The following is a 16,275-nucleotide window of genomic DNA, read 5'->3' as shown; positions in this document are numbered from 1 at the left end:
TAATAAAATAATAAATGTTGTTGACAGTTTTTTATATTTTCCATAAAAGTTGTGTAAAAATATTCTTATTATAGTTTATTAACATGACCCTTACTTAAAACATAGAGGATAGCTGGCATCTCCAAAACAACATCATTTCACCCAAAAATCAAAACACAAATTCCAGATTTCTTATGACACCGTTTCACCCAAATTGAACCTATTCCCAAATCCCTAACCCACGAACCCCAAAATCTGATAACAGACCCCCTGAACCCACTCTAGCTATTTCATACCAAATCCACTCTAGAGCATTCAGCCCGTATTTTGGAAGCTTTTTTTTTTTTTTTTCTTGAAAGATAGCTAGCTATAGCCCGTATTCTGGAAGTTGAAATCATGCAACAAGTGGTTCTCTATATTTATAAAACGTAGTATAATGCTGATGTAAGAAAAGAAGAAAAGTAGACTTCAAATGCCGACTGAAACATAGAGAAATTATCTCAATGCTTCGTCAAACATTCATGCCCCATCAAACATAATGGTATCCCCATGGGCATCTAATGCCGCTTAAAAACATTGGGGAACGAAATTCCCTTTACACAACTCTTTTTTACATCGTAAAAAGACTGCACAGTTTGATGGTTTAATCACAATTCAATAATTAATCTAATCCTTCAAGGCTGGCCCTAGGCCACTTAGGCCACCACGTAGGGTCCCTACTAGAGAAAGGCCCCCAAATTTTGGGGCAAAAATTAATATATCTTTTTGAAAAAAAATATTTTTCTAGAGATTTGGGGAAAAAATAGTTTTAATTTATTTTTTCTACTTTTACTTTTAAGAAGTATTAAAGAATTGAGTAATACTAAAAATAATACAATTTTAAATATATGAGTTTTACAAATATATGTGTCAGTAATCACGAGAAATAATTTAGATAGGAAAATGCTAGAAATACTATAAGTTTTAGTTAAAGCCTTTATAATTTGATGTAATAATTAATATGATTTATGTATGTCAACAACCTATTAAATGTATTTTTGAATTACGTACTTTTTGTGATTGATGATACATCTTTGTAAGCCTCATGTTGTAAAATTTATCATATTTTTAACATCATTCATTCAAATACTTATTTATTATCTTCTTGAAGTGTCATTAATCACATCACTATACTTTATTTGTAAGTGTTTTTGTAGTAAAATTTATTATACCTTTAGCATTTTTCTATAAAAAAAAAAGCATATTACAAAATAAAAGCAATAGATTTTTGTTATAAAAAAATTATAATATTAAGTACTAGTTAAATATTGCTTAAGTGTTGACAAAAAAGCCTCATTTTAGGCTTCTGAATTTGTTGGGCTGCCACAGTAGACACTCTTCAAGATCCGGATCCACACATGCATCCAAGGCTCTTTGTAGGCTATTTACAATATCAGTCATTGAGGGGCGATCTTGACCTTTTAGACTTACATAAGCCATTGCTAGGGAACCAACATCTGCAACTGCCTTTCTTTCAAATGGGGTAGGTGATGGTACCTTTGGGTCCAAAACCCCGTGAATTTCATCTTGGGCAATGTATGGCACTAGGAAATCAACTACATTCCGTGGCAACCCATTTTCATTTTTATGAATCGCCTTGTACCCGGACAACATTTTTAGCAATACTACTCCAAAGCTGTATACATCACTTTTGGTTGTCAATTGTTGATGCCATAAGTACTCAGGGTTGATGTAACCTGGGGTGCCCACTACTGCAAAATCAGACCATTGGTGTGATTCGTCATCCATGGGGGCCTTCACAGATAGGCTGAAATTAGACAGCTTGGCAGTCAAAGTGGCATCTAGTATTATGTTAGATGACTTAATACCACGGTGTATGATTGGTGGTACTGCATATAGGTGTAGATACTCAATGCCTCTAGCTGCGTCTAGTGCCACTTTAATCCGGGCAGCCCAAGACATTAAAGGAGTACTTTAAAGCCTGTGAAGATGGTCATGGAGGGTACCATTTTTCATGTTATCGTAGACCAATATGTGCTCATTACTATCCTCATAAGATCCCAATAAGCAAACAAGATTCTTGTGATTGAGGAGGGACAAAACTTTCAATTCATTTAGGAAAGCATTGTCACTGTGCTTGCTCACATATGGTTTAGACATTGAAATTTCAGCACGCTTTATAGCCACTTCTCGACCATTATCTAAAGTTGCACGGTAGACTAAGCCAAAGCTACTTGTTTGAATTTTGTGATCTTCTGAGAAGTTGTTAGTGGCTTCAAGAAGCATTTGCAAAGTAAAATTTCCTTTGAAGGTTGCTGTTCCCGTTTGTGTGTATTGGGCTAGCTGATATAGAAGGATCAGTCGAAATTCTTGCAAAACTTTCAGAAGTGTTTGATTGAGACCTGGCTGGTGGGAAGAATGACATTATGGAATAAGAGAATTGTGTTGCACGTGGTGTTTCATTGGATTCTGAACAACTACCGTATGTTTCAGTCTCAGACATTGTGGGTGGGAAGAGTAATAAATTGGAATGACATGTTGGTCCATTAGTTGGTATGGAAGGATTTGGAAATATTATTTCATAATTATTTTCGGAATCACTACAAGACCTAGCCGGTGGAAAGAATGACGTTATGAAATTGGGATAATGAGTGAATATTGGAGATATTTCGTTGGATTCTGAACTTCCATCAGTGTCAGATTTGTTAGCCGGAAAGAGTGTTGGAATGGAAACTGACTCTATTAGTGATTCACTTCTTTCTTCACTATCTGTTAGACTACCAGGGTCTGAGTTGTTGTTGCCAAAAAAACTTGCAACCAAAAATTACAAATAAAGATGGTAAAAATTGCAATGAATTATATAGTATTCCCTCACTAAAATTTTCTTGTCTAACTCAAAATTCATTGAATCTTAATTACCTAGATCAACTTGGTGCTTCTGCATACCGACCTTGGACAAATAATTCTGGGAGACTGACATAATTTAGAGAGAGAGAGAGAGAGAGAGAGAGAGAGTTGAATATCAAAATGGTGTGTTGGTGTTAATAATTTATAAGAATTTGGAAGTTTTCAAAAGAATTCAGCGAAAATACTGACATTTGTCATTTCCACATGATGGTGCTTTCAAAGAAGAAAAAAAAGAAAGAACAGGAAGTTTCCCCTCTATTAATATTTGAACAAGTGCCATCAAAAGTTGGTGGAATCTGGTGACTTTAGATATTTTGACGAGGTGGTGATGAAAATTTCTAGATTTACATCGATTTACGGAACTATATAATATTATAATAAGGTTGGTTTTTTTATTTTTTATTTTTTTAGAATATTTAATATTTTTAACACAAGAATACTAAGAAGGTGTTTAGTTTATGTTTTTAAATAATAATTTTTAGTTTTTAAATAATATTAGACGTATTTTTATATATTTTTTCATCTACACGTATTTTTATAAATATTTTCAAATAATAATTTTTAATTTTTAAACACATGTACTAAACGAATCTTAAATATTTAATAGTTTAATTTTTAAAATATATAATAATATTTATTTTAGTGAATAAGATACTACACCTAATTTTGTTAGAATGAAAATATATATAAAAAAGACTTATTTTTATTTTAGAAACTTGTTAGAAAGACTTAATTGTGATAAAGTGTGACACCCGATTGGAGGATTGTATCGCGGAAACTTCATGCAAGACTGCAAGAAGGACCTCTAATTTTATTGACTACTGCCAACGCTTAATAGTTAGTCTAGTGACACTTTATTGCTGCACCATTGACCGGGCCATTGACATTATGTACCTATTGGGACCTAGTATGGGTATTGCATTGCATAGGGGTGCTATTGCATTAAGGCCGATTGTTATTATTGTTTAAACAATAATTTTTAGTATTTAAATAATATTGTACATTTTACACTTTTTCACATACACGTATTTTTAAAAAATATAAACAATGTTATTAGAATAACATTACCAAACAAGTCTATTAGGAAAAAAAAATGAAATTTTAAACGATTTTCTTAGCAATATGTTTACCTTATTTACTTATTATTATTTTATCTTCATCCATTAGATGCAATCCCATCTTTTCTTCATTAAAATTTTTGTTTTACCTCTTAAGTCCTTAAAATTTGAGTACAACAGATGACTTGAATCCACATCTTCCTAAGGCTCAATTGATGTCAAAACGTGTGGGACACCCTCGTTGGAACATTGTATTACGAAAACTTCATGGAAGAGGGACTGAGAAGTATGAACACGGGTACTGGTATAGGAATGACAAGGAAATTTTTGAAAAAAATTAAGGCATAGATATAGTGGGACATGTCTATTAAATAATTATTATATATATATATATATATATTTTATATATTATTAATAAATTTTTTATTTAATATTAAATATATATCAAATTAAGATTAATAATAGATAATAAACCAAATCCACAACTATTGAAGGATGTTTAGAAATTAGAATACAAACTAATAATAAATATATTTATTAATTTTTTAAATGCACTATTACTATTCAAAGCATGAATGCGAAAGGGTATTTAATTCCTTTTGTTCTTGTGTCTTGATCGTATTGCTTAATATTTTTTTTAAATAAAAAAATAAACACGACTATGACACACATGTAGATGTGTCTCAGACATGTCAAGTGTCTGACATAAATACAAAACGGGTCATCCCAAATAAAGTGTTTCTACTTTCTAGAAGAGGGATCTTTACATTTATTGACTGCACCATTAGTTGAGATATACCATTGACAAAAGTGTCTCTTTCAGGATCCGGTAGGTATTGCATTGCATGAGGGTGCAATAATGCAATTGCATCAAATTGACTGACATGAAAAGTTTAAATTTTATATTGAGGTCCTAACTAGGTTGATTGCTAAGGGTTTCACCCAGAACGAGGGATTGGATTACCTTGACACTTTCTCCCTTGTGGCCAAAATGGTTTCTGTCAAATGTGTGCTTGCTATTGTTGTTATGAAAGGCTAGTTTCTTAGCAACTTGATGTCAATAATGCATTTCTCCATGGAGATCTGCATGAGGAAGTTTACATATCTCTTTCACTAGGCTTTCATAGCAAGGAGGAGTAGTCAAAGTCACAAGTGGTTGGCAAGCTCAACAAGTCACCCAATGGTCTTAAACAGGCATCTAGAATGTGGTTTTCCAAATTTTCTACTACTTTGATTGGTTTTGGATTTGTTCAATCCAAGGCAGATTGCTCTTTATTCACCAGAAAACAAGGTGATTCTTTCATTGTGTTGTAAGTTTATATTGATGATGTCCTAATTGCAAGCAATGACAAAAAGCAAGTTGAGGAATTTAAGGTTTTGTTAGATCAAAAATTTAAGTTGAAGGATTTAGGGGAATTGAAATACCTTCTTGGTTTGCAGGTTGCTAGAACAGCAAAGGTAATTTTCTTGTGTCAAAGGAAATATGCTCTATAGATATTAGAGGATGCTGGTTTACTTGGATGCAAGCCTGCTACGGTTCCTATGGATCATACCTTGAAACTCAGCAAAAATGAGGGTGAGTTGCTTGATGATCCAAGTCAATATAGAAGGCTTGTAAGTAAGTTGCTTTACTTGACTATCACCAAACTAGACATCACGTTTGTAGTGCACAAGTTGAGCCAATTTATGGAAAAGCCAAGGAAGCCTCATTTTGCACTGCTCTAAAGGTCTTGCATTATTAAAGAACGAGCTAGGGAAAGAAGTTTTCTTCTCTGCAAGTTCAAAACTTCATGTCAAAGGGTTTAGTGATTCAGATTGGGCATCTTGTCGTAATACAAGAAGGTCAATTACAGGGTATTGCATCTTTATTAGGGATTCATTAGTCTCTTGGAAGTCAAAGAAACAATCCACTATATCAAGATCTTAAGTTGAGGCAGAATATAGAGTTATGGCTGTGTCAACATGTGAAATTGTGTGGATTCTTTACTTATTGAGGGACTAGCAGGTTGGTCAAGATAGAGAAGCATTGTTATTTTGTGACAACCAATTAGCCTTGCATATAGGTTCCAATCCAATGTTTTATGAGAGGACCAAACACATTGAGATTGATTGCCATATTGTGAGAGATAAAGTTCTAGCTATAGTGATTAAGTTGAATCATGTGAGAACTTAATATCAATTGGCTGACTTGTTGACTAAAGCTTTGAGTTACAAGCAATTTTCTGAGTTAATATCCAAGATGGGACTGATTAATATATATATCCTTCCTTAGTCCATCTTGAAGGGGGAGTATCAAAGGCAAAGGAATGAAGGAAGTCAAGCCATTGCACCAAAGCAGCTCAAAGATTCACATAGTGCAGAGCTTGAAGACTCAAGTAATGAAGAACTAACAGCTCAGTCCACCAGGAATCAAGCTCAGTCCTCAAGGGATTAAGCTTCGAGCTCTAGAGATAAAGGAATCAACGATGCATCTAAGTCTGTCTAAACGACATTGTAGCTTAGTTCATGTTTGTACAGTAAACGACCTGTAGTTTTTGTTAATAGAGTTAGTTAGCTTAATCACGCATGAGTTTTAGTTTGTTAAGTTTCTTATTTACTGTTTACATGTGTGAGTCTGTTAAGTCAGTTATAGAACAGATCAATTGCTTACCTTACTTAGCTTGTATATATAGGAATTTTATTCAATGAATGAATCTGAGCAAATCAGTTTTCACCAAATTAGTTTTCTCATACAAAGGCTACTGGCCTTGTCGATGAACCATAGGATGACTAGCATGATTTCTAGGCTCCCTTGATCTTTCATTGGCAGCTTCAAACCGTACCAATTTTTCTAAAACTTCTTTCATTGATGGTCGGTGCTTAGGTTCAGCTGCAAGGCACTTTAAAGCAAGCTGAGATATATAGAATGCATCCTTGGATAGATATTTTCCCTCCAACCGGTAGTCCATGATTTGTTTCAACTTAATTCTTTCTGATAGATACGGTTTGATCCAATCTACCAGTTTATGTTTCCCACTTGGACGTTTTGTATCAAATGCCCGTAAACCTGTTAGTATCTCAACTAAAACAACACCAAAACCATACCCGTCGCTCTTGATGTACAGATGCCCTGTATAATCAGCATAACATATTGTCATGGCACAGCTTTTAAAAAATTCAGGGTTAAGTAGCTGAAGTTTGCCAAAATTTAGGTCAAGCTTAAGCCTCACCCTCATTTGGCCTCAAGAGCACCAAAAGTCCAAAAGTTTTGGCAGAAATAATACCTGTGGCAATATACTCTGGAGCTGCATAACCATACGTGCCCATTACTCGTGTTGTCACATGTGATTGACTAGCTGATGGACCCAACTTCACCAAGCCAAATTCTGATATCTTGGCAGTATAGGACTGCAATAAAACCAAAAGTTAGACAAGTTCAAAATTTATTTGTGAGACATTCTTTTTGTGACCAAGGAATTTTTAAACTTTTTAATTTCATGACGTGGTGCATCAATTGTGAGAGGTGAGTTCACAAAGGGAAAAATGGGTGTGCATAAAGGTTGGAAATGTGAACAAGATGAAAAGATGATATAATAATCAATGGGCTAGGGACAGTAGCAATATATCATTCCTTAGTGCATCTCTTGTAATTTGATAGTTTTTCACTTTCCAATAGAAATTCACCCCATCCAGCAGTATATTGGAGGGTTTAAAATCTCCATAAACAACTTGCTTATCAGATGTGTGCAAAAATGCCAGGCCCCGAGCTGCTCCAATTGCAATCTTAAGCCGTATATCCCATGGAAGAGGCTGAACAGCTGACCCCCCTGCATAAATAAAAGATGTGCATGGTGAACCAAATGAACTTTTATATTTGAATCACATTCACAGAACATTCCCTGCACATATGGACAGTAATAGAATTCAATTATGTTTTAAGCTCTTACTTCCAAACAGATGGTTTTCTAGGCTGCCTTTTGGCATGAATTCATAAATGAGGAGAAACTCTCTGTCCTCCCTGCAGTAGCCTAACAGCTTGATTAGGTTAGGATGAGAGAGTCTTCCTAAGAGATTCACCTCTGACTGCACCAATAAATTAGCACTGAGATAAGCATACATATTTAAAATGGTTTAAATGTAATGTTAAAAAGAAAATTAGTGAAACATCTAACCAAACTCCAAATAATGCATGTGTGTGTGTTGGAAAAGGGGGGGGGGGGGGGGGGGGGGGGGGGGCTCTGATGTGTTTTAGAAAAAAAAAAGAACTGTGGCTTAATTTAATACAGAACGAGCATTCACAACATCAGGTAATTAATTGTCTATAAAGCCTTGGTCTCCACTAAAACTAGTTATGTTAGGCACCATTTGCACTAATCATTATAAACCAGAATAGTATTGTGTACCCCAGACTTAGTAGCAATGAGGAAGCTGCAGTTCAGCCAAAGTAAAACCAAATCACAACTGAATACATTTTTTCCTTTCTCTTTTTCTCTGCAATTGTTTACAGTATTTAAGACAGAAAAATAACATATCCAAAGGTTTCTTTTGGATATAATATATCAAAGGGTTCATTATAGTTATCATCATAAAAATATAAAATATGGGATTGTTTGCAATGTCTGCTCTAAATCTCAAATCTTTGAAATCAACGTGCTAATTTGAACTTAATTAGCAATGTTTACCCAACCATCCAAATTAGTGTCTAAAATCTAACAAATTAGTGAGTTGGTTAGGGTGGACATTGCAGGTTAATGAAAGCTAACACATTAGAGCATCCCACCACCTAATCAGCCCACTAATTTTAAAAAGCGTAGTGAACATTACAAATTGATCTCGAATCAGGGTGTTGATTGCAAGGAAAATAAAAAATGATGATAAACATTGCAATGAGCTTATAGGTTTGGGTGGATAGCTGCAATTAACCCAAACAAGAAAGAGAAGTCGTGAATAAGATCTTACATGACTACAATTGAAAGTGGTTTATACCATTTGCAACTACCTTTCCTGTCCAATTACCTTTTGCATGATCTTTTTCTTGAAGTGAAGAAGGGTACATTAAAAAGAAACAAGCAAGGACAAATATAGCAACAATAAGCACAGTAAAAGTGCAACTGAAAGGACGAAAGGAATTCAAAACACATGAACTTCACAACTATATATTCTTCCCTAGCAAGTTGGTAGAATTACCAGCCACTCCTGAAATCCTTGCAGGCCCTCGGTGCTCAATTTTTTGACAGTAATTGCCATCCTATTTCCACTCTTGGATTGCCTCATATACTTGAGCCAACCCTTAAAGACCTGCCCAAATCCTCCTCCACCAAGCACTGTATCAGGTCTAAAATTCTTGGGTTTTCCACTCATGGATTGCCCCTTATCCTTGAGCAGACCCTTAAAAACCTGCCCAAATTCTCCTTCACCAAGTACTGTATCAGGTCTAAAATTCTTGGTTGCAACCTTTAATTCTGTAAAAGTGAAGATCCTCAAGTTTGGGGTGGGCAAGATCTGACCAAGTATTATTTCATAATTTTTGGCGCTACTACTGTCTGTTTCAGACCCGGCTGGTGGGAATAGTGACGAACAAGAGAATTGTGCCCGAGGTGATTGGTTAGACTCTGAACAACTATCGTTAGTCTCAGTGTCGGAAATGGTGGGTGGGAATATTAATGGACTGGAAAAACTTGTAATTATTATCTCATAATTTTCAGGACTGTCTGTAGCAGACCTGGCTGGTGGGAATAATGACAGTATGGAATTGGAATTGTGAGAGAATCTTGGAGATGTTTCGTTGGATTCTGAACTACCATCATTTTCACTATCTGTGTTAATGGCTGGGAAGATTGATGGAATGGAAAATCTTGTAGTTATTATCTCATAATTTTCGGGACTGTCTGTTGCAGACCTGGCTGGTGGGAATAATGACACTATGGAATTGGAATTATCAGAGAATCTTGGAGATGTTTCGTTGGATTCTGAACTATCATCATTTTCACTATCTGTGTTAATGGCTGGGAAGATTGATGGAATGGAAATAGGGGAGTCCGGATTTGTTCCATTCCATATCAAACTAAAACTGCCGGACTCTGAGTTGGCTGATGGGAAAACAGAGTACTCTACTAGTGATTCACTTCTTTCTTCCCTTACTGTACTACCACAGTGCGAGTTGTTGGCTACAAATTCTGCAACCAAAAATTACGAAATACAGAAATGTTCAAAGTTGAAATTATATAGTATTCAGTCACTACAATTTTCTTGTCTGACTCAAAATTCTTTGAAACTTACCTGAATCAACTTGGTGCTTCCTCATACTGATATTGGACAGAAAAATTTTGGGAGATTGAGAGCGTCTTAGCAAATTTTGGGATACTTTCCCATGGACTTTCGCACTCCTTTCCACCTAATACTGTGACTTTGAGTCTTCGGCTCATCTACTTCCCGACAGCATTCATATCTTGCTATGGCTTAATTGCTATACAATAGGGCCTTACATCATTTGGGTTGTTCTGAGTTCTTTGTGCGTCTTAGCAAATCTATCTCAACAATTGGTCTTGTGGTCCTAATGCTCATTTGGATTGACTTCGGCACTTAGCTTATTAGAATAACAACTTAAATCAGATTGGGATTTTTCATTGCTTTTCTTAGAGTGTGAGTTGAACCTACCTGTCGCATTGATATTGATGTTGACCCTTTTTATTTTTTGGGAACAACAAAGCAAAAATTATTGGTGAACAAAAGAGTTCATCTTGTGCCACAAATTTGTGCACTAGTTTGTGGCACTAGAATTTTTCTAAACAAAACTCACAGTTTTTTTTAAGCAAAAATCTATCTTTTCTTAGAGTGCTGTTGGTAAACAAAACTCACATACTAGACTATGTACAATTTGTTTCATCAAGCACTCCAAAAAGACAACAACAAAAGTAGACATGAAAAAAGAAGGATTAAGATACTTTAATGACGTGCAAATAAGAAGTGAATGAATTTTCAACTATTTAATTTGGGGAAGTAAAAACAATAACAATAACAATAACAATATCAATAACCATAAAAGGAGAAGAAGAAGTGTTTAAGTATTACAAGTTTACAATTATTTATATACTATCAGCTGCTACTAATTAATTGATTATGAGTTTGTTCCTATTAAGTTTTGTATTGGTAACAAAAAGTTTACTATCATTATCATGACATAATGCTTGTGTGCAATTGGTTTGGATTAGCCTTTTTGGTTAACTTATTAGAATATTTACATCTGTTTACTATCTTGCACAAAAACAAAAACAAAAACAAAAATAAATAACAAATAACAATAACAAATTGAGTAGAGAAAAGGGTCTACCTCCACCAATTCATACATTGTAAACAAAGGTACCACAAAAATACAGAATATTGCTGATGAAACTAAGTTATGAATGATACATAATAGGAAGGTTCAAGAGCCATCAAATCAAGTGTCAAAAGTGACATGATATAATAAATATTTTTTCCTTTCCATTTTATTAATTGAAAGCATATTTTCAACATAAACCTAAACTCGTTTAAAATGAGAGACATTACTGGTTTGAAGGGTTTATAACATCCTACTATCTTGAATACATAGAAATTCAAATAAATATTTCAATTATTCCAATAGACTAAGAAACAATATATATGTATACCCTTCCCAAAAGAGATCTTTTGAAGGTTGCAACTTTTAGGGTAAATATAAAAACATTCAACAACTAATGCTCTAAAAATAACAATATTAAGAAATCCCCAATTCTTGTACCACTCTTTCATGCTCACAACTTCTTTGAAACCCATAAAAAATCCACCACTTCCTTTTAGAATCAACTTTTCATGGAACTCAATCTAAAAGTAAATAGTAAATAAAAATAAACATAAAAATTCAATCACTAACTACATTTTAAAGAAAATAAAAATAAAAATCAATAAAAGAGACAAAAAGACATGATCAATGAACCTAAGCAATTAATTACAATCGATACTATGATAGAATCCATGGAAGAATCACTGTAGTCAAAGCTATATGTGAAAGGGTTAAGAGTTTCAAAAACATATTAAGTTGAGTCATCTACGGTACTTGATCAACTTCAAAGAGAGAACTAGCAAATGCAAAGGCAAATGGATTGTTGTCATTCAATCCAAAAGGCAAGAAAGCTTTTAAAAGGGAAGGCCGAATAGAGAATTATGAAGTCCATTAACAAAATTGTAGACTTGGATGATGACAATGTCAAAAATTTTAAATTCAAGCAACTATAATTTCTAGAAATATTTACTACAAACTTTAGATGCTATTAAAACTATATGCCTATCTCTAAAAATTCATTGGATATGTTGCTGGATATGTTATAAGGGTTGTATAAAGCACCTCAATACATTGTTAGGTGGAGATTTGGCTTTGGTGTTAACATTAAAAAAATATAAAATGTTATGGTTACGGTTATTTTTACAAATTGTGAGTTTCTATCGATTTTATGGATACTAGTTCTTTTGGCATTTGGGTCTCACTTACTAGAAACCTTGGAAGTTTTCTTCGAAAAATATGTGATATGTGTTTGAAATGAATGACACTGGGGCAATGTGTGTGTGAGTCTTTTAATCATTTTACTTACTCTTTTTTAAGGTTTCAGCAGTATATGTGTCATTTTTAGCATTTTATCGAGTGACATTTTAGAGGATGAGTAATGTTATTTAGAGGGTGAGCAATGTAATTTCACTTGCATCTTTATAAGGTAAATTACAAACTACCCAATGTGGTTTGGGGATATCAACATTTTGTCCTCCAATTTTCAATTGTCCAATTTAATGACCTCTTAACATTTGGAACAAATTGAAACCATTAGGGATTTCATTGGACATGTTTTGTAGTTCAAACTACCGTTGGTGGCAGAATCCTATAATCAAATTTGTCAAATTTGTATAAAAAACCTAAAGCTCCCGCATATTGCGGGAGCAATATTGTGTGGCCTCTTCCAAAAATACAAAAAGGTATTAACTATTTTTCCTTTATATTTTTATAAGTTTTAGACTAGTATGTAGTATCATTGAATTTGCTTAGTAGTTATTATATATAATAGCATCAGTTTTTTTGTTACAATTATTGTTTTTGATTTGTGAATGTAATTTACAGTGTGGCCGATACCGTACCGGTACCGGCCAATACACAGGTACTAGCACACTTTTATATTGTACCGGAAAAAATACCGGCTGTACCGGCCATATTGGCCAATTTCGGGCAATACCAGCCGGTACAGAAAAAAGTTTTTTTTATTTTTTTATTTTAGTTTTGTAATTTTTGAATTTTTGTAAAGGCATAATGGTAACTTATTTACATTAACTTCTTAGTATTATTTCTTTTCTTAGTATGCAATGAACAACTAAGCTTTCTTTTTTTTATATTGTGTTTTTTTTTTCTCTTTTATTTGATACTAAAGTCTAAAACTATGAATAATTTGTTCTGAATTGAGGTAATGTTTTATAATAAACTTTTATATTTACTATAATATAAGTGAAATATTATATGTTTATAAACATGGTTCTAGAGATTTTGGTGTGTGTGTGTGTGTGTGTGTGTGTGTGTGTGTATATATATATATATAAAATAGCGGTAAACCCGAAACGGTACACCGGTATTGACTAGTATCCGAAATATATCGTACCGGTGGCCAAACCGGTACAACCTCCGGTACGGTATTGACTTCCTTAATAATTTATCTACAACAATTTTCTTATATTATTTGATTCAAGATTAAAAAAATAAAAATAAAAACTAATTATTGATCTGCCATGGCATTTTTGAAATTCCAAATAAATTTTTTTATTATTACTTGAATGGCCATGTCAACAATTAGTGTGTTAATGGTGCACTTCTGGAATTCAAGTCAAAACATAGCGATCAAAAAAATGTATTTTCGCCTTGGTTTCAATGTCAACATAAAAAAATGTAAAAATGTTATTGTTATGGTTATTGATATTGTTATAGGTTGTGAGTTTCTACCGAACCCTTGGCATTCGACACACACTTACTCGAACCCTTGGAAGTTTTATTGGGGAAATATGTGGTATGTGTTTGAAATGTGTGACACTAGGGTGATGTGTGTGTGAGTGAATATTTCACCAATTTTACTTATTCATTTTTTAGGTTTTAGCAATATTTGGGTCATTTTATGGCATTTTGGGGGTATTAGGTGTTATAATAATGTGGCCCAACGTGATATTTTATAATGTCTCTATTATCAATAATTTATTATTCAAATTTCTTGTGAAATTTTGCAATATTTTTATGATGTAAAATATTGGTATATTGAAATAAGTCTTCTTGATTTTGTAGACTAAGAATATGAATCATTTCGTTATAGTTCTTGACTTGACCATATCCATCATGATGTAGCCTATTCTTATAGGTACATTATTGGACCATGATGGAAAGGAGGCAAAAGTTAAAATTGCTTAGGCTATGAAAGACAATAAGGGCTAGTCTTCAATGGTTAGTGCATAATAATCTTGATAGTCCTTTCATAATGAGATTTATGCACGTTGAACATTGACCTTAATAAATCTATCGTGTCATTACCAGTAACTTGCCTCCTATAAGAGGTGTTGTCATTATAGTGATTTTAGGTATGAACGATAGATGAATCAATGTGTTAGAATGGAGTTACAAAGTAATGACACGTTAATGAACTTCTTCATTAATGAATGTAATTAATAAAGTTATTTATTAACGAATGTAACATATTTGCTACATACTAGTGGGTTGTATGGAATTTTTAACTCATTCCAACCAAAACAGAGCAAACAGAATGGAATTAGCTGTGATTTAGTGGCTTCCTTTTTATTTTTTTTATTCCCTATGCTTCCTGATCTGAAAGATGATGTAAATTAAGAGGTTTGGTAGCTACTCATATATGATTTGCAGGTTCGCTCTTCTATATGAAAGTTGTCTGTGATTTGGGTCCTCTGATGTCTAGTTTCTCTGCCCAATTAGGAAAAATGGTGCGAGATTATATTTGTTATAGCTACCCAGTCCCCATATGTCGCTTGTTGGTCCTTATGACTGAATGTTATGTGTTTTGGGTTCTCTGTTGTATCATGTGGTGAAGGGGATGTACGCAAATGGGGTTGATGAGTTGTGGAGTACAATGATATGCATGAACCTCTTTGTTTTTTTGAATGCTTTTCATGTTAAGGTTCATTTTCTACAATTGACTCTAGTATATTTTTAGGTCTCTTGTATGAATTTGATTTTGGGGTTGAGGGAAATGGGAAATAATGTCCCTGTAAATTGATCATAAATGAAATTCTTTGGAACTTGCTCTTTTGTTTTGGTTAGAGTTGTGGAACTTTTTTTTTTTTTTTTGGATAAGTAGAGTTGCGGTACTTGCTCAAAGATTCAACATTGACTAATTCCAAGGTAAAGTTGGAAGTTTTGGTCTTTTTTTAAACGTTAAGCTCTATTTCAATTTTGTTTCACTAATAATTTTCTGCCTTCTTTTATGTGTTAATTAAATGACAGGTTATAATGAGTTCTTGTATTCAGTTGTTTTTTGGGCCTTTTGGCACTATTGATTCGTGAAGCAATGACAAGAGAGAGAGACAGGTCGATGGGGGTGGTTTTGCTTGTTTTTTGCTTTTTTATTTTATTTGGAGTTTCTCTGTTCTTAGTACTTATCCATTACAGTCCTCTCAAGCCCATTTGCTCCAGCAACTTAGAAAGCACTGAAGGTGCCCAAAGCAATTGGAGATTATAAATAATATTATAAATGGTAGTGTTTTGGATTCCGAATAATCTGTGTGTTTTGTAATCATTATGTATTGGAATTGGGATGGAAGTATCATGGATATAGAACAATGTTGTGGAATGGTTATGTGTATGGAATAGTTGTAGAGTTGGAATGTTTATGTATTAACTTGGATGGATATGGAATTGATAAATTTATTGTTACATGTAGTATTAGGGTAATGCGAGAATAATCGATACTTATGTTTCAAGCAAGCTAAGTGGTGTGTTTTGAACATTAACTTCCATGGTTTATGATGCAATTTATGAATTTATACAGGAATGTCTTGTTGGAAAAAAAGGAAAACAAAAAAAAAGTTTTTTTTTATATAATTTTTTATTTTACATACGAGATAAATATTGAAAAATGTTTTGCCGAAGTATTTTCAAGACACCAAAACAAATGCAGCCTTAATAATGGGTCATTTGCATATCAGTACCAAGAAATCCACAATTCAAAAGATATTAAATTAATGATCCAAAAATATTAATAGTTTTTTTTTTTTGTATTAATAGCTTGAGGATTATTTTGAAGAAAGTTGGTTCTTTTTTTGTTGATGATTAAGTGGATTTATTGTT

The 16,275-nt window shown here is 33.4% G+C and overlaps 3 protein-coding genes across 3 annotated transcripts; all 3 read right to left on the bottom strand.

Annotated features, from left to right (window-relative positions):
* Positions 1-1,311: 1,311 nt before the first annotated feature.
* Positions 1,312-1,941, bottom strand: LOC142615488 (serine/threonine-protein kinase-like protein CCR4). Its single transcript, XM_075788231.1, has one exon. The coding sequence runs from the start codon at positions 1,939-1,941 to the stop codon at positions 1,312-1,314; it is 630 nt and encodes a 209-aa protein (XP_075644346.1).
* A 12-nt stretch (positions 1,942-1,953) lies between these two features.
* LOC142615484 (serine/threonine-protein kinase-like protein CCR4) lies at positions 1,954-2,265 on the bottom strand. The gene has a single exon (XM_075788226.1). The coding sequence runs from the start codon at positions 2,263-2,265 to the stop codon at positions 1,954-1,956; it is 312 nt and encodes a 103-aa protein (XP_075644341.1).
* Positions 2,266-6,599: 4,334 nt separating this feature from the next.
* On the bottom strand, positions 6,600-10,406 carry LOC142614971 (putative serine/threonine-protein kinase PIX13). The gene is made up of 6 exons (XM_075787619.1): positions 10,203-10,406; positions 9,111-10,099; positions 7,871-8,006; positions 7,608-7,750; positions 7,208-7,331; positions 6,600-7,053 (listed from the first exon to the last, which is right to left on the bottom strand). The coding sequence occupies exons 1-6, from the start codon at positions 10,225-10,227 to the stop codon at positions 6,683-6,685; spliced, it is 1,788 nt and encodes a 595-aa protein (XP_075643734.1). The 5' UTR covers positions 10,228-10,406; the 3' UTR covers positions 6,600-6,682.
* Between the last annotated feature and the right edge of the window lie 5,869 nt (positions 10,407-16,275).

Source organism: Castanea sativa, chromosome 11 (genome assembly GCF_040712315.1).
Source record: "Castanea sativa cultivar Marrone di Chiusa Pesio chromosome 11, ASM4071231v1".
NCBI classification, from domain to species: Eukaryota; Viridiplantae; Streptophyta; class Magnoliopsida; order Fagales; family Fagaceae; genus Castanea; species Castanea sativa.
This window is presented reverse-complemented; position numbering and strand designations above follow the sequence as displayed.

Coding starts and splice junctions, on each gene's coding strand:
- LOC142615484 (XM_075788226.1), bottom strand. CDS start 2,265: ATGCTTCTTGAAGCCACTAACAACTTCTCAGAAGATCACAAAATTCAA.
- LOC142615488 (XM_075788231.1), bottom strand. CDS start 1,941: ATGTCTTGGGCTGCCCGGATTAAAGTGGCACTAGACGCAGCTAGAGGC.
- LOC142614971 (XM_075787619.1), bottom strand. CDS start 10,227: ATGAGGAAGCACCAAGTTGATTCAG. Junction 8,007..9,110: donor AAGGATTTCAGGAGTGGCTG/GTAATTCTACCA, acceptor TTATTGGTGCAG/TCAGAGGTGAATCTCTTAGG. Junction 7,332..7,607: donor CCAATATACTGCTGGATGGG/GTGAATTTCTAT, acceptor GTTTTATTGCAG/TCCTATACTGCCAAGATATC.